The sequence below is a fragment of the Diuraphis noxia genome, unplaced genomic scaffold (assembly GCF_037042655.1).
Source record: "Diuraphis noxia isolate RWA-SAM2 unplaced genomic scaffold, SU_Dnox_SAM2 contig0004, whole genome shotgun sequence".
NCBI classification, from domain to species: domain Eukaryota; kingdom Metazoa; phylum Arthropoda; class Insecta; order Hemiptera; family Aphididae; genus Diuraphis; species Diuraphis noxia.
In genome coordinates, this window is record NW_028301714.1 from 70013424 (window position 1) to 70039330 (window position 25907).

Sequence of the window (25907 nt, forward strand, 5' to 3'; positions counted from 1 at the left end):
AATATGGTAGGTAATGTATAAAAGTGTAGGAAAATTTTGAGGAATATATATATATATATGTATAGGCGTTTGCAGGGGGGATGCCGGGTATGCCATGGCATCCCCTGCGGTCTGCGGAGTCAGCTTGTTTTTTTTTTTACATTTTTATAAACAGAAATCAGTTTAGAAATTTTTGACAGTTCAGGCTACGTATTTTATTTATTTTTTTAAAATTTTTATCAAGTACATTTCCATTGATAATAGAAGTTGTGATAATCCCGAATCCGACGATATCACCGCGACCCGGTGATTGGCATCCCTTGCGAAAAAAGTCTGCGCACGCCTATGTATATATGTTATTTACTTAAAGAAATAATATGGTAGGTAATGTATAAAAGTGTAGGAAAATTTTGAGTATATAAATGGTAGTATATATAAAAAGGTATATGTACCGATAAAAGTGTTATAAAGGGAATAATTGAGTATAAAGTGAATTTAAATAAATGTTATATGAGAATAATTTTGTGGTATAAAATAATATGAAATTAATATAAGTGAGAATAAATGAGAATAATTTTGAGATATAAAAGTGAATATAATATAATTGAGAAAATAATAGAGAGTATATATAATTGGAATTACGCGCGTAATGTAATATAATAAATTGAATTGAAATAAAGAGATATTTAGTTAAATGAAATAAATAAGTAATTGAGAGTTTATTAAATGGTAGTTAAACCATAATTTTTGTGATTTTGAGAAATATTGATATAGATAATATATATATATATATTATATAGATAATATATAGATATTATATAGATAATATATAGATATTATATAGATAATATAATATAATATAATATCAGGGACGGATTGGAATTTTGGACCGGCCCGGGAAAATAACTTTTTAGCGGCCCCATGTTTAGATGGTAAACTAATATGTATATTTATAATTATATCAATTCGATATTACTTATTACAATATTATAAATAATCTAAATTTAAAATAAAAACATTTTTATTGTTCAGACTACAGTTCCATGCCGACTTGCATTGTTAAAATTCGTCGTCGTTACCCGCCGACAGGCGACAAAACGAAGACGGAATATCAGATTATTTGTAGATTTACTGTTCACGGAGATTGTTTTATTTTTGATTAGAATTATTGCTATAACTTTAAATTATTATTCAGTTTTTGTTATATTTATCCTGTTATACAATATAATAATTAATATAATAATATTATGCGTCATAGACTTTGGTAATATTTATTATTCATATTTTGGTTATTGACTTATTGCTTTATAGTTTGCAATAATTGATATGAATAAAATTTAAAATCGTATTTATGAAAATCTATAAATTTTAAAATTTAATTTGCGACAGGTTACAGCCGTAGTTTGGTAACGCATGCAGCGGCCCCGTCAACTAGTTAGCACGCGGCCCATCGGGAATTTCCCGATTTCCCGATGGCCCAATCCGTCCCTGTATTATATAATATAATATAATATATTTTATATAGATAATTGAGTTTTAAAAGAAGAAATAAATAAGTGAATAAATATTTAAAATAAATGTGCGCACATACATATGCAAGTTGAATTAAAAGAGAAATACTAAAGAGAGTATATATTGAATAAAGAGTAATTGAGAAAAGATAATATGTAATAAAGTAGCTTAGGGGCCTTATAGAATAAGGTTTATAGTAAATAAATTAGTAAGAAATAAATCGTAGTGAATATTGGAGTATTGGGTAATAAATATTATAGTTACTATTAGTAGGTAAATAACTTAAGAATTTAAAAATAAATATTTTGAGCAGTTATAAAATTAATAATAAATAGTGGTTACCTTTAAAAAGTGGTTACCTTTCCAAGAGATTTATATTGATTATATAGGACCTATGCTAGGGTCACGAGGTTGTAAATACATATTACTGATATTAGTTGCTACATGCCGAACAACAAAATTTTGCTTTACAAGATCATACAAAAACGCCGACGCTAAATCAACGACGAAATTAATTCTTGTTAGAATTAATAGTAACATATGGCCCACCCAGAGTAGTAAGATCAGACAATGGCACACATTTTACAGCAAAAGTAATTTTGCAACTATTATTAGCTTTAGGAATCCAAAAGAGGGAAGGAATAGCTTATAGGCCAACTAGTCAGGGACAAGTAGAAACACAAAATCAGGTGATTATAGACATGATAGCACCATACGTTGAAGAAGGGGATAAGTGGATAAATTGTATTGCATGCATATAACACTGCCATACACCATTCAACGGGATATACTCCATTTTATTTAGTACATGGCTACGTGCCTGTTTCAATTTTTGATATCGCAATTATTCCATCAAATTTAAATCACTCCACAATTATAGAAATACAAAAATTAAACTCAATCCGTGAAAAATTACCTGGTATATTAAAGAAAGCGTTTGATAAACAAAAATTGTATGCAGACAGAGGGAAAAGAGAACAAGATTTTTTTGTAGGAGAAAAAGTTTTAGTAAAGATTAATGTAAGAAATAATAAATTTTCGGATAGATATGAGGGTCCCTACACAATTTTAAGAAAAATAAATCCAGTCACATATTTAATTGAAATTGATAAAAATGGCAAAAAACAATCTGAAAAAAAAACATGTTCAACAAATAAAAAAATATAGAGATCGATCACTGCAAATAGAAAGTGTGTACTATTATAGTTAAGACTTAAGTATATAAAAAAAAAAAAATTGTAACCAATTGAACGTACGTGTATAAGTGACATATTACTATATTAGATTAAGTATTTAAAATATTTAAATAAAAAATCAAAAAAAAAATTAAGATAATTTTTTTGGTTATTATTAATAAATTGAATTATTACAATTAAAAATATTAACATGTAACGATAATTTGGGGATCTCACTCCATATTATTTACCAAGTAGTAAATAATATTACAGTCGAGAGACCATCGTAATAAATTATTTCACAACCACTTAATTTCTTGTTATTGTTAAGCAATATTAACGTAGTTTCGTCGGTTGTAAAACAAAAAAAATAAAAATTTAAATAGATAAAATAAAAAATTGCTTAACGTTATATTTTAATACAATAGTGTAGGTATTTTTAATAGTTTTGCATTTTAGTTATATTATTTGGTTGTAACACAGATCTGTGGTTGTAACATACCGGCCGCTGGCTGTTTATCTGGTTTACGTTTTTGACATTTTCTGTATGAAATTACATAATTTTTTATATCTTTTTGCATAGTAGGCCAATGGTATCGCGATCGTATTTTATTGAACACTTTATGAACACCTAAATGCGCACCAGACATTTTTTCATTATGAAAGTGCTCGATCACCTCTTTGATTAAGCTAGATGGCAATGCTATTACTAGTTTTGGCGTGCCTTTATAAATATCCCTATAATACATAAGCCTATCGTTCTATAGGCTGCCTATCATCATCATTTATTACGTACGATTTCGCCTTTCCTAACCCATTTTATTTCTGATGACTAAGGATTTTGAATTGCCCCAGTTATGTTTTGTAAAAAATCATCACGCGTTTGCAACAAATGTACATTAATAGGTTCTACCAATGATATAATATGCTGTGTTGGCGTAAATATAGAAATTGTTATGTCGATTGTTGTAGATCGTTCCACCCTAAAACTACCTTTAAACTGAAAAAAAATTATTATTATAATCGCATTAAGGCCTAAACCTAACATTTACAAAAATAGTTATATTTATAATAAAGAACTAACTTGTTTATCTATATAAACATGAACTATGTCCAAAATAAAATTTTTAATTTTTGGTATTATTCTTTGTTTTCTGGACATAAAATACTTTATAATTTCATCATCGTCATCACTAACACTAGAAGAAAGGTAATCCATGATTTTTACAATAGCATGACTATTGCCTATCCATATTGAGTTCGAACTTCGAAAAACTTATAATATTAATAATTAAGATATTATGAATTATGATCTATATTTTTCTTTATAAAACGTTATATTTACCTATACCTGGACACCTGGTACAATAATAATATTCGTTTATCATTTTTATTAAATGTCAACGTAGTGGTTATTTTCACGTCCGACGTGAAATTATTTGTTTTCAAGTCCTGCCCTGTGATTGGTCATAATATTGATAAGAAATATTTCTCTATGAGTTATATATAAATATTTTAACTGAGGTTTAAACAATGTTAAAATTATAATACAGATTAATTTTAATAAATCAAGTCAGTCGTCAGTGTATAATAAATTATAAAATTATAGTAAGTAAATAAATCAATAAAATAGTTTAAAGTTCATGGTCTAAATATTATATAGTATAAAACTTGATTAAATTTGTTTTGTTTTGCAAAATTTGCATAACTATATTTTTTTTTAAATTAGGCTTTACATTGACACTAATAAAGTGGAACCACTCTAAACAACGATTACGACAAATTGATTTTGTTGTAGCATCATTTGAGCATAAGAGACAGACCCAAGTAGGTGTTATTTTTTTCATTTTAATTACTTGTTGGATAGCAAGCCAACTTTCTTCAGATAAGTAACGCTGTATTTCATTGATTGCTTTTGCCTTACCTAAAACTGCATTTGAAACTTTTTCAGGTACAGTTTCAACATCTTCTTCATCTATTATTTTATTTTGATATACAGCAGATTTAGCAATAGTGTAATGTACAAACCAACATAATATTTCATACTGCCTTATATCTGCTGGAAGTTTTTTTGTTGAAACTGATATATCTCAGTAAATGGTTAAAAAAGCTTAGATTCCATTCAGACTAAAAATGTTTTTAAAAATTTCGGGGGTCCGAACCCCATATACAGTACTATAATAATAATAATAAATAATAATCATACCTACATGATAAATATGAAAAAAAATTCTAAGTTTTTAATTTTAATTTTAAATTCTACTAATTATATTAAGTCATTATGATACTATGATATCTAGCCAGTATTAGCTCAAAGCCCGCAAAATAAAATTTTAACTTAAAAAAAATACAAGGTGATTCTTTTATCAAACAACACTCATTATTTAAAAAAGTATTGACTTTTTTCAAATATTTTTTTTTTCAAATTTGTAGATTTATGCTGTTCTAGAATTGTATAATTTTTTTATATTTTTCACCCTTATATTTATTAGGCAAAATGACAACTATCAACTTTTGATTTTCAATTGGTAATCTATACTTAAAATTTAATAAATTAATAAAGCTACTTTTAAGAAGTTTTATTAAGAGCCCGGACAAACATTTATTAAATTTTATGGCTTATGGCCCTGGCTGAGTTGATTCTCAGCATTCACTATTCAGCAACATATTCTGTTTCCACCAGCCCAGTTAATCCCTACAAGCTTTCGCCGTATTTATTAGTAATATACTAATACAATAGGTACTATAATAAACTAAGCATTAACTTATTGACAATATAACAATGATTTTTATTCATTAAAAGCACTTAATTATAACACCTTAGTTAATATATTATTATAAGGTAAAGCTTTATCAATAGTAACTCTCGAGCTTATTTTTGATTCATTAAACATTTTTCCAGTGGTTTTTTTTAATTTGGATATCTATTTTACAAGTATAATAAATTATAAATAATGTTATAACTTACAATAATAATTAATAAATAATATTTTATATTAAATATTAATATTATTATATATTATTTTATGACCAGATTAACTATTGACGATTACCTTATTTACTAATTAATTATAATAATTAATAAATAATATTGAGACATATTGTAAAAATATAATAATAAAAATTAATATTGTAAATTTGTAAATAATGTGTTTATATTTATATAAGTGCTTATCAGTTATTGATAAGATATGTTGATAGTAGGAAAAGGCGTGCGCGCGCATGCGCGTACGTAACTTGGAACCATTGAACTATATAATAATTATTATATAGTTCAAGGAGCTCGTGCAACCACAGAACAGTGCAACTATCGTTTATCACTGCACTGAGTGCAAAAAAAATTGCGTAGTGCAGTAACATGGAACATAAAATTAGTAATTTAGTGCACACTGGAATATAGCTGGTGAAACATAAAAAAGTGCACTAGTGACTAGTGCAGTCAGGTGGAAAACGCTATTAGTTAATGGTGCACGTCTTGTGATAGTGGCGTGATACGGTACTGCACTACTGCGCCACTACGGTGTTAGGCGAGGGTGTTAGGGCACTTAAAAAGTTAAAAGTAAAGACTAAAATTATAATTCAAATATACTTTAATTTTTTAAGTCACAGAATAAATGAACGACAGATTTAAATTATTCTGGACAAATCATAGTGAAGTACAGTACCTAATATTGTAGTATCCATCTCTTCTAAACTATTTATCTAAGTATTTTTAGTATGTGTATGGAACTTGCATTAGAATTCACAATTGTTTTAAAAATATGTTCTAAGAGTGAATTATGACGTTTGAGAAATGTGAATCCACATCACTGCTACTGCTGGTGAAATGAATTCATCTTCAGTTGACGATGATTTGGATTTAAGCATTTTTGACCCATACACACAGGCCGCGTTAATTAGAGGTAAAAATGTTAAATTATGTTATTTTTAAGGAAGCAAAGACTAATCATTTTCAGAAGTCTCCAAAAATAACCTAAATTTGATTGTTTATATAATATTTTTTTTAATATATGCTTATTGCTTATATATTTATAAACCAATAGATTTTTAGCTTGCTAAGAACTTCAATAGTATGTATATGATGACATGTAATTTTGTACATACTATTCAGTAATCTTAATCAAATGCGGACATCTCTTTCTGTCAATGAAAACTTACAAGAGCCATATTGTTAATAACTTTAATTCTATAAACTTGAAACTGTTACTTGTGATGGCTTATAATGAAGTGTTGGTAAATGTTCACATAATGTAAACAATCTAGAGTAATATAAACATAAGTAATTTACTATATTATGAAAATATAGGTGTGTAATATAAAATCCACATAATTCAATTGAATTTTGAAGTTATATATATTTTTTTTTTTTTGGTAGCTCATCATCACTATTTTCATGCCATGATTATATTATTGTCATAAGTTAATAGTTAAATTGATTAATTGTGAAAATAGAAATAAAAATATAACATAATTTTACATTATAAATATTATTCCAAAAATAGTATATAATTGTGATTGCTTACAAATAATTACTGTTTTGCATTGTTTAGGAGGTTTTTTATCATCCATAAATATATTAAAGTATACTGAGGCAGAATTTAGAAAAAAAGCAAATTTGACAGTTGTAGCCACTCACCGTGTGTTCATTGCAGCAGCTAATATAAGTGCTTCAAATGTCAAGTAAAATGAATTTCAAACCAAACTATAAAGTATTGTGTTTTAATCTTCAATACTGTTATAGATGCCATCAAGAATCAAACAACCAAGTACTTACTACAGGCTGTAAACACATTGATAAACTTTTGGGGGGAGGCTTATTCAAATATGGCATAACAGAGATCTCAGGCGAAAGTGGCTGTGGGAAAACACAATTTTGTTTGCAGATTGCACTCACTGTCCAACTACCATTACCACTTAAAGGAGCAAAATCTGGTTGGTAATAATTGATTGTTTTGTATAACAGTTTCTAAACTTGACCTTTGTCTAAACTAAGGAGCTGCATACATTTGTACTGAAGATCGATTTCCCTCTAGTCGAATACAGCAGATGATTTCTAATGTTCGTTTTAAGTATCAATGTGACAATACAGTTTATATGAATGAATTATGTCAAACAGATTATGGAGACAATATTCTCATTAGTCACATAGCAACTGTGGTAAATTATTTTATTTTGATTGAAAGATTTTTTCCAACTGTTTTCATTAATTTTAGGAAGATTTAAAAAAATGCATCCATGAAATGCTTCCAAAAGCACTGTTACACAGACCTATAAAACTTATTATCATTGATAGTATAACAGCAGTATTTCGTGGTGAATACACACCAAGTGATATACCTCGTAGATCCAGAGATCTCAGAGATATAGCCGTTTTCCTACATAAGCTATCTGTTGAACATGGACTATGGATCTTATGTGTTAATCAGGTAATAAAGATATGTCCAAAAACAAATTTAACAAACTATTAATTTCATCTTCATGTTTTCATTAATAGGTGACATCATCAATATCAGATATTGAGGGATATAAATTAGTTCCATCTTTAGGACTTTCATGGGCTAATTTGGTGACTACTAGGCTTATGATGTCCAAGACACATTCTTCTAGATACATTGAAGTAATGTTCAGCCCACATACAGCTCCAACAAGTGTTCCTTTTAGAGTTACTGAACAAGGGATTGAATGACTAAACTAAAATATATTGCTTTTTCAACAAAAGTAATTTATATTTTGAGTTATTTTTTATCATCAGTCATGACATATTTTTTTCATGATATATATCAATTTTACAAAATATATTTATATAAAAATAATGTGTTTTTTTATTAAGAAAAAACTTACAGGATAATAATATAAACAAATTTAAATAAAACTTGATTACCATTAAGGTTTACAATCTTAATATGTAATTAAGTATATAGGTTTTTACTGATAACTTATTTTTAGAAAAATATGAATTGAAAAAATTCACTATGAAGTAGTATTGCTATTCAATTATAAGGGATGCAGAAGCATAGCTAACTGATGAATCACCCAGGTTGTAACATTTGCTGGACTGAGCATATTTTAAAAATTTGAGTGACAATTTTTGATTTCGTAAGTGACAAGCCGCCTATTAAAAAAAATGTAATATTATATGCACTGATATTGTTAAACTAAAACATGTATTCCAATATTTAATGGTAATCAATTTGATTGATTATTCTAATTTACCTGCAATAAAACACTGATGGGATGTCTGCCACATATGGTGTTGGAAAAAGTTTTTAAGTATTCAACAAATGCAGCTGGTTTTAAAGTTTCAATAGTATCCATGCCCTTGAAAAAAAAAAAAATGACGTGGGTACATAATTATTAACAAGTCACAATATAATAACTACAATTATGATAATGAATTTTAATTTGAAATAATTTTCAGTCTTTTAAAATTGTAAGCAAATTTAATCATAATCTTTAAAGAATATTCTACCTTATGATCCAGAGTTTTAATTGATTGATGAATTTCACCCCAAGATTTTTCATAAAATGTGTAGCGAAATCTTTGTCCCCAATGACAAAAATCTGATGATATAATAAAAAGATTTTTTGGATCTGCTAAATATTGAGAGAATATATGTCCATACAGAGATTCTTTTTCAGTACTCAATGAACCAACCATTACTGGCACAATAGTGAATTTATCTTTGTAACTAAAATATAATAACAAATTGTGCATGAATTATCGTTGCTAAAAATGTAAACTTTTTTTATGATTATTACTCTTGCATCACTTTGGCAATGTATGGCAATTGCATTTCTATACTATGTTCGTCTTCATCTACTTTCATACTCATTCGTTCGAAGTGTCCAGTAGACTCAAGCTCATTATATACTAAATACAAATTGTAAACGATGACATAATTTTACTTAAGTATTGCAAATTCTTACCCTCATTGTCTATTTGTAAATCATAAAATGGTGTTCTATACTTAACAGCGCTTGACAAAGCACAACCAGACAGACGGACATTATGCGAGGGTCCAAGTATAAAAACACGTTGCCTAAAAATAACTAGAGTTACTTATGAAAAGTTTTGTAATCATTGTAACTTACACGACAAATGGACTTATTTGGCGATAAGCAAATGCTGCACAAGCACCACAATACTGATATCCGGCATGCCTGTAAGATAGAAATTCATTAGGTTTGTTGAGGATTAAAAAATATAACTCATTATTGAATGTACTATTCAGAGACTACGTACGGAGCTATTATGGCTCTGGCGGGCCCGTGAGTGAGTTCGGCGGCACCTAACCAATTTTCCAATTGGTTGCTGAGCTCCTTAGCTGAAAAAAATTAAATTGTTACGTTTTATTCTGATCTCGATCGTTGACAAGGAAATCACGCACCTGATTCGTTGTACCATGTCCCAGAGTGACTAGCTCTACGTACAGCCATTTTCGAAGGATCAACGTGATGATTTATCACAGCGAAATTAAAAAAAGAAATGTTTAAAAACCGTCAAATAGAAAATCAGACGATCAGTAGTCGGATATCGTAGAAAATATTGAAGACAATAGCGATCTATATTTATTATTATTTAATAATGGACTATTACTAAGTAATTACACTATTACAGACTTACAACACTAGTAATACTACACAAAGGGATTTACAAATTACACTATACACACATGTCACATAGGTAAATACTAAATAGTAAATAATATTATGTAGTATGTACCTAGTAAATAGTAATGAAAATGTGAAAATCGCTGTGTAATTGGTAAATTAATGATAACAGTTTGATATCGAGCGCGGATCCGGTGTGGCCATACAGCAAAATACAATGGCCACGCGTCGAACTCGCCGCTTTTCAGACAACACTGACAACTTCGTTCGGTCGGTTCCACGCTTATCATAAAACGGTTATCACGTTTACGTTAGTACACGCTGATTGGTTCGATTGTCTCGTCGAAGATAATATATTAGGTAAAATTTTTATTATTATTATTACAGTAATACAGTATTCTGTATTAGTGAGTATTAAGTATTACATACCTAATTAAATAATTATAAGTCGGCTATTAAATTGGATTAATAATACATCGATATTCGATACCGGTGCGCGAGTTGTGGCTGGTGAGAAAGAGTGCATAAAACAATTTGAAAGCCTACGAAAGAAACGGCAAAACAAGACTTCTTTATTTTTGGTCTAGACAGGGTGTAGTTATTACTTATTAGTGTGTCGTGGTTGCTGCTCGCGTTACCAATAGAGTGGGTCTAATGAAGTGATTGACTGTGAACAGTAAGCATTCTATACACGACATGTCTGCGTCGGCTATCTACATATTGGACGTCAAGGGCAAAGTGTTGATATCCCGTAACTACCGTGGTGACATCGCGCCCAACGTCATTGAGAAGTTCATGCCACTGTTGATGGAAAAAGAAGAGGAGGGATCATTGACGCCTCTACTGCAGACTGAAGAGTGTACGTTCACATACATAAAATGCAACAACCTGTATGTCGTGTCCACGACCAAGAAGAATGCCAACATCATGCTGGTGTTTGTGTTCCTACACAAGATTGTACGTGTTATGAATGAATACTTTAAGGAAATCGAAGAGGAGAGTATACGTGACAATTTTGTAGTCATATATGAACTTTTGGATGAGCTGCTTGACTTTGGATATCCACAGACTACTGACAGCAAAATCCTACAAGAGTATATCACACAAGATGGCCATAAATTAGAAATACAACCGAGGATCCCTATGGCGGTGACTAATGCTGTGTCTTGGCGCTCTGAAGGGCTCAAGTATAGAAAAAATGAAGTATTTTTAGACGTTATCGAATCAGTAAATTTGTTAGCCAGTGCCAATGGAAATGTACTAAGGAGTGAAATAGTGGGTTCAATTAAAATGAGAGTCTACTTGTCTGGGATGCCAGAGTTACGTTTAGGGCTTAATGACAAGGTATTGTTTGAAAGCACTGGACGTGGAAAATCTAAATCTGTAGAACTTGAAGATGTCAAATTCCATCAATGTGTTCGTCTATCACGATTTGAAAATGATAGAACTATATCGTTTATTCCTCCAGATGGAGAATTTGATTTGATGACATACAGGTATTGTTCAATTTTTAAGTAATTTAATTTATTAGTATAACAATTCAGTAATAATACTTTTATCTTCTTACAGGCTGAGTACACACATAAAACCTTTAATTTGGATTGAAAGTGTCATCGAAAGACATGCCCACAGTCGTGTTGAATATATTGTTAAAGCAAAATCACAGTTCAAGCGTCGGTCTACTGCCAATAATGTAGAAGTAGTCATTCAAGTTCCAATGGATGCTGATTCTCCTAAATTCAAAACTACTGTTGGTTCAGTTAAGTATATGCCAGAGCAAAATTCTTTAGTATGGTCTATAAAGTCTTTCCCGGGTGGCAAAGAATATTTGATGAGAGCACATTTCGGTTTGCCAAGTGTTGAAAATGAGGAAACTGAAGGTCGGCCTCCTATACAAGTGAGGTTTGAAATACCATATTTCACAACATCGGGCATTCAAGTCAGGTACTTGAAAATTATTGAGAAGAGTGGTTATCAAGCATTACCTTGGGTACGATACATCACCCAAAATGGAGACTACCAGTTAAGAACCAACTAAAATACTGAGTTAATATTATTATTATAACTGAATATATGATATTTATGGTATTATTATATATTACTTCAAATAAGATAGCATTTACTTAACTTTACTTTTAGTTAAACTACAAAAAACATTTTTTTTTTTTTTTTTAATTCGTTGATCCGTCCTGTGCATTATATTTTTAATTTAACATGTTACTACATTATTATTGCTAAACGAAAAATGACTGGTGTACATATTAACTGTTTGTTGATTTTATTGTGAAAACAATATCCTATATTCTAATAAATTGTAAATATTCCATGAAACAAATCGTAACAATATGTTTAGTCATTATTGGCTTAAGCCATCATATTATGTACCAAGATTTTATTCAATTTTTATCATTATTAATTATTATTAATATTATTAGTTATTGTTAAGAACATATATAATACATTTGAATAAAATATCAAACGAGTATAACTTAATCTGCCATTGTTATTTTGTTTTTTTTTTAAATATGACATGTTAGGTACTATCTACCTATTAATTTATTTTATTTTTGGGAATAAAATTAAGAGCTGATAGAAGTGCTATCATATTATATAATAATATAAATATTATTATAACTGTATTATTATTTACTATACCAAGCGGTGTTAGCTTAAGTTAAACATGTGTACCTATAAGGGTTACATAATATGTATTATCCAAAAAGTATTGATAAATATAAATATAAATTACAGCTGAACACAGAATGTGTAAATAAAATCGGTGGTGTGTAAAATACTTCACAGAGTAACAAACTAGGCAAAATGTAATATATTTTGTGCTAATACCATTATTATTCTGAATAAAAATCTTTTGTAATATGTACTTATAAATAATAAATATTACAAATTGTTACAAAAGTTTATTTTTTATATTTTATTTTAAAATTACAATTGTTCTTGGTAAATAACCATATAAGCTAAAATATGCTATACCTACCTATTAATGTTGTACCTATATCTATTATCATACATGTTATGTAGGATAAAGGAATATAATGTAATATTATTTCATAACTAAATTAAGAATTTTATTCTGTGTATGAATAGGTATCTTTACTATCTTTCATATTAAATTCATTATAGCGCTGCATATTTAATGTATTATTAAGTATTGTAGATTAAAGCTGATTTTCTGTATTTTCATAAATTATGAATAATTAACGCATAATAATATTGAATTCAAAGACACATAAAATAAATTATTTTTTGAAGTTTACAATTATTGGGCACAGATGGTAAAGCACACTAACACACTAGCGACTAACATAACATTTTTATCTAACTACAAAGTATATACTTATGACTACCAATAATTCAATGATGATCAAATTTCAAAAATAAATAATAACTGATATTGAACGGAGGAAGAATTATTTTGATTCAACTTCAGAACTTACTTTTTAGTTTTTTCAGAATATTATTATAATCAGCACAGTAGTTTTTTTTTTACCATTACATTGTAAGTCTTTTTATCTTCTATCTAATAATTAACATTAAAATGTTGTTATGTACAGTGTAAATTATACTTGCAATTTATAGTATGGATAAGGGTATCCATGTGAGCAAGGGTGCTCACAATGGCACAATAAACAGTTATATAATCAATAAAATAAAACATAATAGCATAATATATTTTTATTAATACGACTTATAAAATATATGTAGTGTAAATAATTATATTTATCAGTGTATGTATTTATTGTTGGCAGGCCAATGAAGTCGTTTAAAAAAAAAGTTGATGCAAATGTACACCCTCTCCTCCCTCTAAATGATGCCCCTTGTCGCAAATAGTACGTGATTTAGGTCTTCAGGGATTGGGCCCTGATTCACCACCACTAATATGTTAGGTACCTATACATACATGATAATGATACGGGATAACAGCTATGAATATAAAACATAATAGACATTAAAAATAATAATAGGTTTACCTACAATTTAAAGCTATTCTATCCTTCGATTAGTTCGATTGCGTTTATATTATATAATTAAAAATTTAATTGAAATTGTTGAATAGGTAGGAATATACGTCTTAATGACCATATTATCCGATACTTACTAAGTTACTCTGGATAAGTACTTTAAGTCGATTTTTATATCCTTTAAAAAATGTATTGTGCAGGTGATGAAATTTTTTTTTTACAAATAAGAAATACCATAATCATTAATCACCTAATATTTATAATTCATATTTTTGAAATTGTTTATGTATCTACAATTTAAACAAAATTGTATTTTAAAATGTAACAATAATAGGTATTAATATTAATTAGTTCTAATATAACTATAATTTTCAAATCATCATGGTCACAATATATATGAACGTATTAATAAATATTAAATCACTCGAAAAAAATTCATTTGAACTTCATTTTTTTCCATTTTATAAAATTATTATATACATTTATATATATAAATTTTTAAATTACGTACTTAAAATGTGGTTGCAAAAAAGGGTGGTTATAAGTTTATAATATTTGAAAAAAATAACCACCACAATGGCACAATCACTTATAAATGCATGATAGTTAAAAATTCCATTAATCAGAATTTGAATGAATATATTATCAAAGTAAATATGGAGGCCAACGTGCCATATTAATGCAATCAGTCTGTTTATCATGCAGAAGTTAGTGCTGTAATATGTAATATTAATTGTATAATCAATGCAATATCGCGTTTGAATTATCGCGAGATTCGAGTGTGGAAATCTGGCTATTATGTTATGTAGGTATACCAATTATATGATATTATATTGTTTTTATAAAATATGCATATTATTATATTTTATATTATTCACATCACTGGATAATTATTAATAAGCTGCACGTGCGATGCAATATAAAATATGATATAGATATAGTAGGTATATATAATACATATGCATGGCCGGATTAAACTAAAGGCTGAATAAGCCATAAATAAATAATAGTTATACGCCTGAATTATTCTTGCCTCTATTTGTTGTTTTTTGTTATTATAATATATTAAAAATTATTTAAGAATTATTTACCTACCTATTGTTAGGTTTGCAGAAACTCTATGGCTTAGATAAATACCTAGTTTTATGGTAACAGACTGTAATAAACTATAATTTTCAATTATGAAATACAGTAACAAAATGTCTTACGTCCAACTTCAATCGACAAGTCTTACATTTTTCAGAGTTCTGACTCAGAAAACTGACATCTGTAACAGTTTTAAATGTGAAACTCAAGTGCCTAGGCAAGTCTTATAAGACTCGAATAAATTAAAGAAAATTGTGATTTTTAAAAGAGGGTTTAATTTAATTTACTTACCTATACTTACCTAGTTACCTAGTGCCTACTAGGTATAGGTTTATTATTTTAATATAGCAATATGCAAAAATCTATGCTCCTTAAACTATTTCGCGTTATTATTCAGCATATTTTGTAGTAGGTACCTATACGTATTGTGTGCTTATTTTGTGTACAATGCGATCAACCAGAAAACATTTTCAAATCCGTACGAATCCTAGTCTTAATTATTATTATTATTATTATCATCATTAGGTAATCGATTTCAAATAATACGTTGTTATATATACCTTCATATATATGTCTAAAATTATTTTATGGTGTAATAATGATTTGCAGCTCAATGTTGTGAACACAATAGAGAGTTTCCACTTTTCCAGGGGTAAATAAAATCCATACAATTTTCTCAGGTTACTGATTTAATAATAAGTTTTTATCTTTAGTATATAATTATTGATAATACCCCAATAGTATCCAACTATATTAGTGTTAGTTGGCGGGTGGGGTGGTGGGGGTGGATTTTACAAAATAAATGACTCAATGTCTTATTTAATGAATGAGTAATTATAATAGATACATATAATTGTAACTATTCACAAACATGACATTCAATTTTCGATTTAAATGCATCGACATTTCCAAAAATTGTGTTATTTAGTGTATGATAAAAATTAAGTTTGTGTCAGGAAACTATTCTTAGATGGTATAAACAATTTAATTACCTACCTACCAACGTGGAAAATTAAAAAAAAAAAGCGGGTAAGTGGATGTCGCTTTGCTGTACATTAGGTGGTGGGGCTGACCTCTGACTAGGGTAGGTTAGATTTGAATGCAATGATAGGTATCATTGTATACGAAAAACGATTCTGAACGGAGATGATTTGTCAGTCTAGGATATATTATAGATTATTAAAATTTTTCAAATCTTTGATTTAAAAAGAAAATTTTGTATAAATTTCTAGCTTAAAATAATTTGCGAATTTTCGTGATTTTTACGTATGTTGTCAAAATTTAAATTTAAATGCTTGTAAAAAAAAATGTGACTATGCATTTCTTTTATTTTTCAACTACTATTGTAAAAATATTTTAGGAACCTTGTATTAAATTTCCAAATCTTAGATATAAAAGGAAAATTTTTTATGAATTTCTAGGATAAAATAATTTACGAATTTTCTTGATTTTTACTATGTTGTCAAAATTTGAACTGTAAATTCTTATAAAAAAAATTTGTGACAATATACTTATTTTATTTTTCAACTGCTATTGTAAAAATATGTTAGGAGCCTTGTATTAAATTTTCTAATCTTAGATATAAAAGGAAAATACTTTATGAATTTATAGTTTAAAATTATTTGCGAATTTTCGTTATTGTAATGTATTTTGTCAAAATTCAGACTTTGAATGCTTTAAAAAAAAAAATATTCATATATATTTCTTTTATTTTTCAACTGCTATTGTAAAAATATGATAGGAGCCTTGTATTAAAATTTTCAAATCTTAGATTTAAAAAGAAAAACTTATATGAATTTCTATCTAAGATAATTTGAACATTGCCGTAATTTTTATGTATTTAGTTAGTCAAAATTTGAATTTTAAATGCTTATCAAAAAAAATTTGTGACCATATATTTCTTTTATTTTTCAACTGCTATTGTAAAAATATGTTAGGAGCCTTGTATTAAATTTTCAAATCTTAGATCTAAAAAGAAAATTTTTTATGAATTTCGATCTAAGATAATTTGAATATTGCCGTAATTTTTACGTATTAAGTCAATATTTGAACTTCAAATGCTAATAAAAAAAAATTGTCCCTATGTATTCTTATAATTATTTAATCACTTTAAGAATAACTTATGAGAAACTTTGTATTAAATTTTCAAATATTTTGATAGGGCCAAAAAAATTTTATCGACACTTCAAAACATTTCAGTTGTCTATACTTTATAAATATATCAAAATAAGTCAAAATATTTTGAAAATTAAATCATGTAATGAAAATGCCAATCTTAATAACTGGTAAAATTTTCAAGTATCTACGACTTATACTTTTTGAATAATAACAAATGTTTGTTTTGTGTTGTATTTTTAATCCTTAGTTGTGAACACTAAAAATTTTATGATATTTTAACTTCAAAATTATTTGCAAATTTTCGCGTTTTCGACAGATTTCATAAAAATTTGAACTATAAACGCTTGTAAAAAAAAAATTGTGACTAACGATTTTTAATTTTTTTTAGCTACAATAAGAACAACTCATAAGGAACCTTGTATTAAATTTTCAAGTTTTTTTGGTCATCCAAAATTTTTTTTACCGACCCTTCAAAAAAAATTATCATAAAAATCGAAAATCAAAAATTTTTGAAAATTAAACTGTACATAGATACCACTAACATAAAAATTTGGTCAAAATTTCAAGTATTTATAGTGATTAGTTTTTGAATTACAACCATGTAAAAAAATCGATTTGGTCGAATACTAGCTGGTTTTGCGTAAAAATTCCCGTTTTTCTGTCATTTTTTTTTTGTTTTTCTCGATTTTTTTGAAAACTGTTGGAAAATGTTTACTTTTGACCTTTATAGTGCACCAAGGATATTCACTTTTACATCGGAAACCACCCCCAAAGTTTGAAATCGAAGCATTATTTCGACTAGTTATGCTGTACACAGACACACACACAAAATAAAACACACATCATTGTAAGATCGAATCATCACTTCGTTCAGAATCTAAAAAAATCATATATTTAATTAAATGCATAATTAAAGCATTACATGGGATAGGGGTAAGTATGATTAGTGAATCACTCTGTATACCTATATACAGCGAAGGACTGTACATTAGCATTTATACCGATATACCAAACCTGTATGGCAGTATCTAAATAATTATATACAGCACACTCGTACAGTACATACGAATATAATAATATTATGTCTCATAAAATCGTCGTTGTGCCAGGGATTATTTCTGTTAAAATCTCGCGTACTCGAGTATACACACACATAATATATATATTATAAATTATAATACACATAATATATTGTACATATAACAAAAACGCGTCAGTTGTTTCGTCAATAAGGAAAGCCTGTAGGTTGGTAAGTATATTTAATATTATACGATTTATGCAGGTATTTTACTGCACCGCAGTCTGAAAAGAAACACGCGAAATGTACATATTATAATAATCATGTATACCTACATATATGTGTATGATCGGATTCGTTCTTTGCAAACGAGACCCCATTATATTCGGTTATGCTAAAAGAGTAAGTCGTATTATAATACATAATACACGCATGCACACGCACGAGCGAGTACTATATATAGTATATATATATACACGTGGTGGTCGTATTATTATATTATTATGTATATAAAAATAACCGAAGAAAACAGTTTCCCTCTTATTTAAAGAGCAACAACACGGAAATAATACCCGAAAGATTGGCATGAACCTCGCGACAAATTGCATGGAAAACACACGATCGAAACTGCGCAATGTAAATGCATATATACATATATATATATAATATTATGTACCTAATAATACATATATACCTAGTGCAGTATTTTTGTATACTATAAAGATTGTCAGTGTCTGGTAAACCGCCGTACACCCTTGGAGTTTTTGTATAATAATACATTTTGTATAATAGGTAGGTACTGTATTATATATTATTAATAATACACAGGTAGGTATAGGTTTACATAGCCTCTGGAATTGTGTTTGAAATGCTCTTTGAGTATTTGCGTATAGAAACACTTTACTTTTGAATTCAGATCACGAACAATTATGAATTTTTGTTGCAGTGAAAACCGCGTTTTGGGGGAGCAGTTTGAAAACTCTAGAAGATGTATATAATGTATGCATAATATTATATTATGTGTGTATATATTATACAATTTTCAAGTCTTAAAATAAACTTTATGTTGTAAAAATAAATATTCTGCAGTAAGCCAGTAATATACACCTTGTGTATAATAAATAATAATATATGATAGTCAGTGGCGGCTCGTGGGTGCTGGTGATGGGGGTGCGACTTTAAATATAATACATTAATGCCCTGCCCCCTAGTCATAGATATAACAAATTGTCAAATTAAGTATAATGAAAATAATAAAATGAAACATTTATTATAACATTATTTGACATGTTGAAATAGGTAATTAAAATAAAAAAATAATAAATTGTTCACTTACAAGTTATAAGATGTATGCAATGACGACAATCTTAGCCGTTTCCTACTAGTCGCAGCCTCGCAGGCCGCAGAAGAAAATAGAAATGAAAATAATATTATAATTATATATAATTATATCATGGACGACGCTACCAGTCGTCAAAAACGCGTATATAAGACCGCAGTTCAAAATAAATGTACACGCATGTATACATGTATATATTATTTTATTATTAAAGTGTCATAAATAATAAAAATGTTTCAAGATAATAATCGACAATAACAATAGCGATTAGCAACCGATAACAACGAGCGTATACGGTTAATTTTAAAAATAAACACTAATATTTTTCTTTATGGACGACGCTGCCGATCGTCCAGACCCCGCAATAAGTTCGCAGCTAAAACGTACCCGCACGCACACGACTGCGGTGCCATCGGTTATAATGTACGTATTCAGAATTACGTCTGCAGGACGACGCTGCCGGTCGTCCAAATCCCGCAATAAGATCGCAGCTTAAACGTACCCGCACGCACACGATTGCAGTGCTATCGGTTAAAATGTACGTATTCAGAATATTACGTCTGGACGACGCTGCCGGTCGTCCAGACACTGCTCGTGTGTGCATGCGTACCAGCGTACCCATATGCTCCTGGTATCTAAGGGAAACAAATTTAATGTTCGTATACGACAAAATATACTAGAAATTTAAGTTAGGTCTTAATAAAAATTATTTTTTTTAAATTATAGAATTAAAAAAAAAAAATAAATTTTCTTCTTTTAATTAATTTTAGTAGGGGGTGCGATCGTCCCGTCGTCCAAGCCACGAGCCGCCACTGCGTACTATGTATAGTCGTGAAAAAATGTGTTGAAGATACTAAAACACAACATAATGATAGGTATCATGACATCATCCGATACGTTTATATTATAATAAAGATGAATACGAATGTCATTTATTTTAATAAAAGAAATACATTATACAATAAGATATCATAATATAAGTAAACTGCGAAATAGTTTACCCAGAATTATTACATAAGTCACAAGTCATCACTCATATAATGTATTATATAAGCATACGCAAACAATTTATATTTCGTAATATAATATGTCATAGGGTTAGGTTATTTATGATGGTTAAAAGTAAAACTACAATTATTTTGAAATGAAAGATTAGTTGCACAGGACTGTAAAATCTAAAAAAAGTTTTATCTATCTATATATCTTAAAATATGTAACTTTTACAATAATCGGAATTTGTATAATAAAATTGTTGTATAATATATTAATATTATTTTTAAATTTAGTTTTTATTTAAAAAGGAATATCAATTAATTCCCATAGTAGGTTCTGTGGCATATTTAATATTTGGTACGTAAGAAAAACATTGAGATATTCGATTAAGAGTTGTTAACTTGTTCAGTATGCAAATTTTGCCAAAATTTACCACCTTAGATTGGATAAGCCCTTATTATTGTATTTAAAATAACAAAAAAAAAAATAATTTGAATAAACTATTTAGGAACCGGTATGATCAGGACACCTATTGTAGGTTCTTTTAACCCGATATGTGCTAATTTACTTTAATTTACGTAAAATTATGTTTATTAAAATTAACACTTACCTTACTCATCCTACCGACTGCGCCAATGTAGGTGTTGATCGGAATGGGAAATAACTATCACACGTTTTGTATCGGTGGAAACACTCTTTATTATAGTTTAGGTTAACAAATAATAATATCGTTCACGTCCGGCGACCGTTGTTCTAAGTCAACTGTCCGTGCCGGCCAGACCGGTCGTCGCACGAACCAGTCCCGTCGCGTTATCGCGGACGAGAATAGAGCAGCCGCGGCCGTTGCGATAACGTCCGCGACATAAGCATAACTCTTATATGTGAGTTGGGACTTGGGAATTAGGGTAGTGAGTTACTATAATATTAATATATATATATATATTAATAAAAAAACTATAGCAAAATTATATTATCTATCTATACTATTATATAAAATTGTAAGGGTTTTTCTTAGACCGCGCTAACCGAGAAAACTACTGAACCGATTTGGTTGAAATTTTTTTTGGCTGAAACCCGACACTCCGCTGAAGGTTATAGTAACACTTTTGTCAATAAAAAAAAAGTATAAAGTTCATACAAAATCAAAAACAGAATCAAAGTAGTGGCGCCCTCTTTCGGCCAAAAAATATACTAAATATTTTTAGTTGTTACGGTTCTAAAGGTTGCAGATCCAAAGAGGATGAGTTGTTCTTATATAAAATGGAAACATATGGTAAACTTATCGTATGACATATAGTTACTATTGGTTACTGATAGGACAAGGTTATTATGAAAGAATATTTTATGAAAATCCACCCGAAATGTAGGAAATCTGTATGTCAAAAATACAACAGTGGCACCATCTGTCTAGAAAAAAACAAACTAAATTATAAAAAATTTAGTTTATTGTTGCAGATTAAAATAATAATAAGTAGTGTATTATATATTGGTTGCTATTGGTTTATCGGGCATGTTTGTATATTATAATATTACTAGCCGACCCGGCCACGCGTTGCTGTGGCTAAAGTTTTTGTAATATTACATTATATATAGTAAACAATCTAAGAGAACATCAGTCACTGGCATCAGCACACTGGCATAATTTGTACTTAGTTTTTTTACCTTTTTTTCTTACCCAAATTTTGAGTAAGTGGCCAATTCATTATCATGCCGAGAGCGCAAAGTGCACGCATTAGCAGAAGAACTGCCAATGCATTAATATATATATTATTATATATATTATTAATCCAATAACATTCGTTTTCGCTGGTGATTTCCGTCAAACCTTACCAGTAATCCCTAAAGGTACTCGAGCTGATGTTGTTAATGCTTGCTTAAAATCTTCCCATATATGGAACTATGTTGAAAAACTTTATTTGCGAACAAACATGAGAGTTTATTTATGCGGAGGGGACGATATTTTTCCAGCACAGTTGTTGAAAATTGGAAATGGAACTTTAGAAAATGAAAATGGTTACATTTCTGTCAATCACACGATTGGACGGGTGGTCAATAACGTGTTAGAGTTGATTTCTACAGTTTATCCAGACATTTTTAATCTGTCCAATAAATCAGATCAGTGGTTATGTGAAAGAGCTATAATCTCTCCAAGAAATGTAACAGCAGAAGAAATTAATGATATCATCCTTCTAAAATTCGATGGACACTCACGTGAATATCTATCTATTGATACAGTTACATCAACAGATGATGCTATTCATTATCCACAAGAATTTCTCAATTCTCTTTCTCCTTCGGGATTTCCTCCTCATAAACTAAAATTAAAAATTGGTGCTCCAATTACATTATTACGTAATCTTCAACCACCGAACTTATGTAACGGTACAAGATTACAAATAAAATCGTTGCGAAATAATATTATAGAAGCCGTAATTCTTACAGGGCCAGCGAAAGGAGAAATTGCATTTATTCCAAGAATTCCCATGATTCCCTCTGACTTGCCGTTTTCTTTCAAACGGCTTCAATTCCCGGTTAAAGTTTCTTTTGCCATTACCATAAACAAAGCACAAGGTCAAACATTCAAGTACGTTGGCGTAGATCTTCGTACAGAGTGCTTTTCACATGGGCAATTATACGTGGCATTTTCTCGAACTGGAGACCCGAATCATCTTATGATTTTAATTTCAACAGGAAATATAACAAAAAACATCATATACTCAGAAGTCTTATAAAATTCATATTTTAATTCTTTTTTTTCTTTAATAAATTTTAATAAATCTTTAATAAATTTTCTTTAATAAATCTTTATCAACCATAAATTATTTCTTTTTTATCAGTATTTATTTTTATCATTTATAACGCTAGAAACCGTTTTTTATATTTACTAGCCGATCACAATAAACAATAATATTTGAATAAAAAATTCTACATATCATGGTCCGAAGGCAAAATAAACAACCAATCACGGGCGAAGCTGTGACGGGTCGGCTAGTACTATTATATAAAATTGTAAGGGTTTTTCTTAGACCGCGCTAACCGAGAAAACTACTGAACCGATTTGGTTGAAATTTTTTTTGGCTGAAACCCGACACTCCGCTGCAGGTTATAGTAACACTTTTGTCAATAAAAAAAAAGTATAAAGTTCATACAAAATCAAAAACAGAATCAAAGTAGTGGCGCCCTCTTTCGGCCAAAAAATATACTAAATATTTTTAGTTGTTACGGTTCTATAGGTTGCAGATCCAAAGAGGATGAGTTGTTCTTATATAAAATGGAAACATATGGTAAACTTATTGTATGACATATAGTTACTATTGGTTACTGATAGGACAAGGTTATTATGAAAGAATATTTTATGAAAATCCACCCGAAATGTAGGAAATCTGTAAGTCAAAAATACAACAGTGGCGCCATCTGTCTAGAAAAAAACAAACTAAATTATAAAAAATTTAGTTTATTGTTGCAGATTAAAATAATAATAAGTAGTGTATTATATAGTGGTTGCTATTGGTTTATCGGGCATGTTTGTATATTATAATATTACTAGCCGACCCGGCCACGCGTTGCTGTGGCTAAAGTTTTTGTAATATTACATTATAGTAAACAATCTAAGAGAACATCAGTCACTGGCATCAGCACACTGGCATAATTTGTACTTAGTTTTTTTACCTTTTTTTCTTACCCAAATTTTGAGTAAGTGGCCAATTCATTATCATGCCGAGAGCGCAAAGAGCACGCATTAGCAGAAGAACTGCCAATGCATCTCGAATGTATAACAGAAGGCAACAAAATAACACACCAGAACGTTCTCAAACACGTGCTCAGGAGCAACGTAACGCTTTGAGTATGAAATCAGCGTTTAATTATCAATCCGAGATTGATTATTTAAATATTAAAGCGCTTCAAATTGGACGAATGACTATATTATGTCCTAAGTGCCATGCAAAAAAATGGAAAGATGAAACCCATGGACTTTGCTGCGCTGACGGTAAAGTTGTTTTACACCAATTTGAGGATCTTCCAGACCTAATTAAAAGTTTAATTGATAATTTTCACCCTCTTTTAAAACATTTCTTTGATAATTCTAGAGGGTATAACACTCTGTTTCAAATGACATCGTTTGGAGCAAACGAAATAAGTGAAGGGAACTTCATGCCCTCTTTTAAAATTCAGGGTCAAGTGCATCATTTAGTAGGTAGTTTATTACCCGAAATTGGAAATAATGCTAAATTTTTACAAATATATTTTATGTCAGAGTCGGATCAAATATCTATTCGAACAAATATGATTCCAAATATGAAAAGAGGTCTCATTGAATCATTGCAAACAGTTTTGCGTGAAAATAATCACCTCATACAGAGCTTTAGATCTAATCTGGAGTCGAGGTCTTTTGATGAGTTGCAAAACTTTAAGTTAATTATTCATGCTGACAGAGTTCCTCAAGATGAACACAGAGGCCAATATAATGCACCTACCATCGATGAAGTAGCTGTATTATTAGTTAATGAAGATAAAGGTCCCAGAGATATAGTTCTGCACGGTCGGAGTGGACAATTGAGTCGAGTTTCCGAATTGAATAGATCTTATGATGCACTGCAATATCCATTGATGTATACTAGAGGCGAAGACGGTTATCACATTAATATATTACAGGAAAATAACCAAAATCGAACCAAAACTGTATCCTGCATGCAATTTTATTCTTATAGGTTTATGGTTAGAGAAACAAGTCTAAATCATCTACATTATTAGAAAACATTATTCAGCCAATTCGCCGTAGATGGCAAAATTGATTTCTGAAAGACTACACTTTATTCGTAACCATCAAAAACAACTACGTGCGGATGATTATGTTCACCTCCGAGATGCTGTTAACAATGATGCAAACATTAATGCTAATAACGTTGGGCAACAAGTAATTCTTCCTTCCTCTTTTACTGGCTCCCCACGTTACATGCATGAAAAAAATCAGGATGCCATGACTTATGTTCGTAAATTTGGCCGTCCAGATTTATTTATTACTTTTACATGCAACCCGGAATGGCCGGAAATAAAAAATGAATTATTTCAAGATCAAAAGTCGTTTGATAGACACG

At 29.3% G+C, this 25907-nt stretch overlaps 5 protein-coding genes across 5 annotated transcripts; 4 read left to right on the forward strand and 1 right to left on the reverse strand.

Annotated features, from left to right (window-relative positions):
• The first annotated feature begins 5973 nt into the window (after window positions 1–5973).
• On the forward strand, window positions 5974–8479 carry spn-B (X-ray repair cross complementing protein spindle B). Its single transcript, XM_015516886.2, has 6 exons — window positions 5974–6568; window positions 7217–7346; window positions 7408–7598; window positions 7660–7823; window positions 7880–8092; window positions 8161–8479. Exons 1-6 carry the CDS (start codon window positions 6493–6495, stop codon window positions 8350–8352), a joined length of 966 nt encoding a protein of 321 aa, XP_015372372.1. The 5' UTR covers window positions 5974–6492; the 3' UTR covers window positions 8353–8479.
• LOC107167717 (protein MEMO1) lies at window positions 8465–10397 on the reverse strand. Its single transcript, XM_015516888.2, has 8 exons — window positions 10055–10397; window positions 9910–9991; window positions 9759–9827; window positions 9594–9706; window positions 9426–9537; window positions 9136–9355; window positions 8880–8984; window positions 8465–8778 (listed from the first exon to the last, which is right to left on the reverse strand). Exons 1-8 carry the CDS (start codon window positions 10101–10103, stop codon window positions 8653–8655), a joined length of 876 nt encoding a protein of 291 aa, XP_015372374.2. The 5' UTR covers window positions 10104–10397; the 3' UTR covers window positions 8465–8652.
• A 252-nt stretch (window positions 10398–10649) lies between these two features.
• Window positions 10650–13193, forward strand: AP-1mu (adaptor protein complex 1, mu subunit). The gene is made up of 2 exons (XM_015516881.2): window positions 10650–11773; window positions 11847–13193. Exons 1-2 carry the CDS (start codon window positions 10974–10976, stop codon window positions 12313–12315), a joined length of 1269 nt encoding a protein of 422 aa, XP_015372367.1. The 5' UTR covers window positions 10650–10973; the 3' UTR covers window positions 12316–13193.
• Window positions 13194–22739: 9546 nt separating this feature from the next.
• On the forward strand, window positions 22740–24189 carry LOC149056433 (uncharacterized). Its single transcript, XM_089227079.1, has 3 exons — window positions 22740–23142; window positions 23254–23395; window positions 24120–24189. The coding sequence occupies exons 1-3, from the start codon at window positions 22740–22742 to the stop codon at window positions 24187–24189; spliced, it is 615 nt and encodes a 204-aa protein (XP_089083205.1).
• Window positions 24190–25059: 870 nt separating this feature from the next.
• Window positions 25060–25546, forward strand: LOC149056434 (uncharacterized). Its single transcript, XM_089227928.1, has 2 exons — window positions 25060–25441; window positions 25521–25546. Exons 1-2 carry the CDS (start codon window positions 25060–25062, stop codon window positions 25544–25546), a joined length of 408 nt encoding a protein of 135 aa, XP_089084054.1.
• The last annotated feature ends 361 nt before the right edge of the window (window positions 25547–25907 follow it).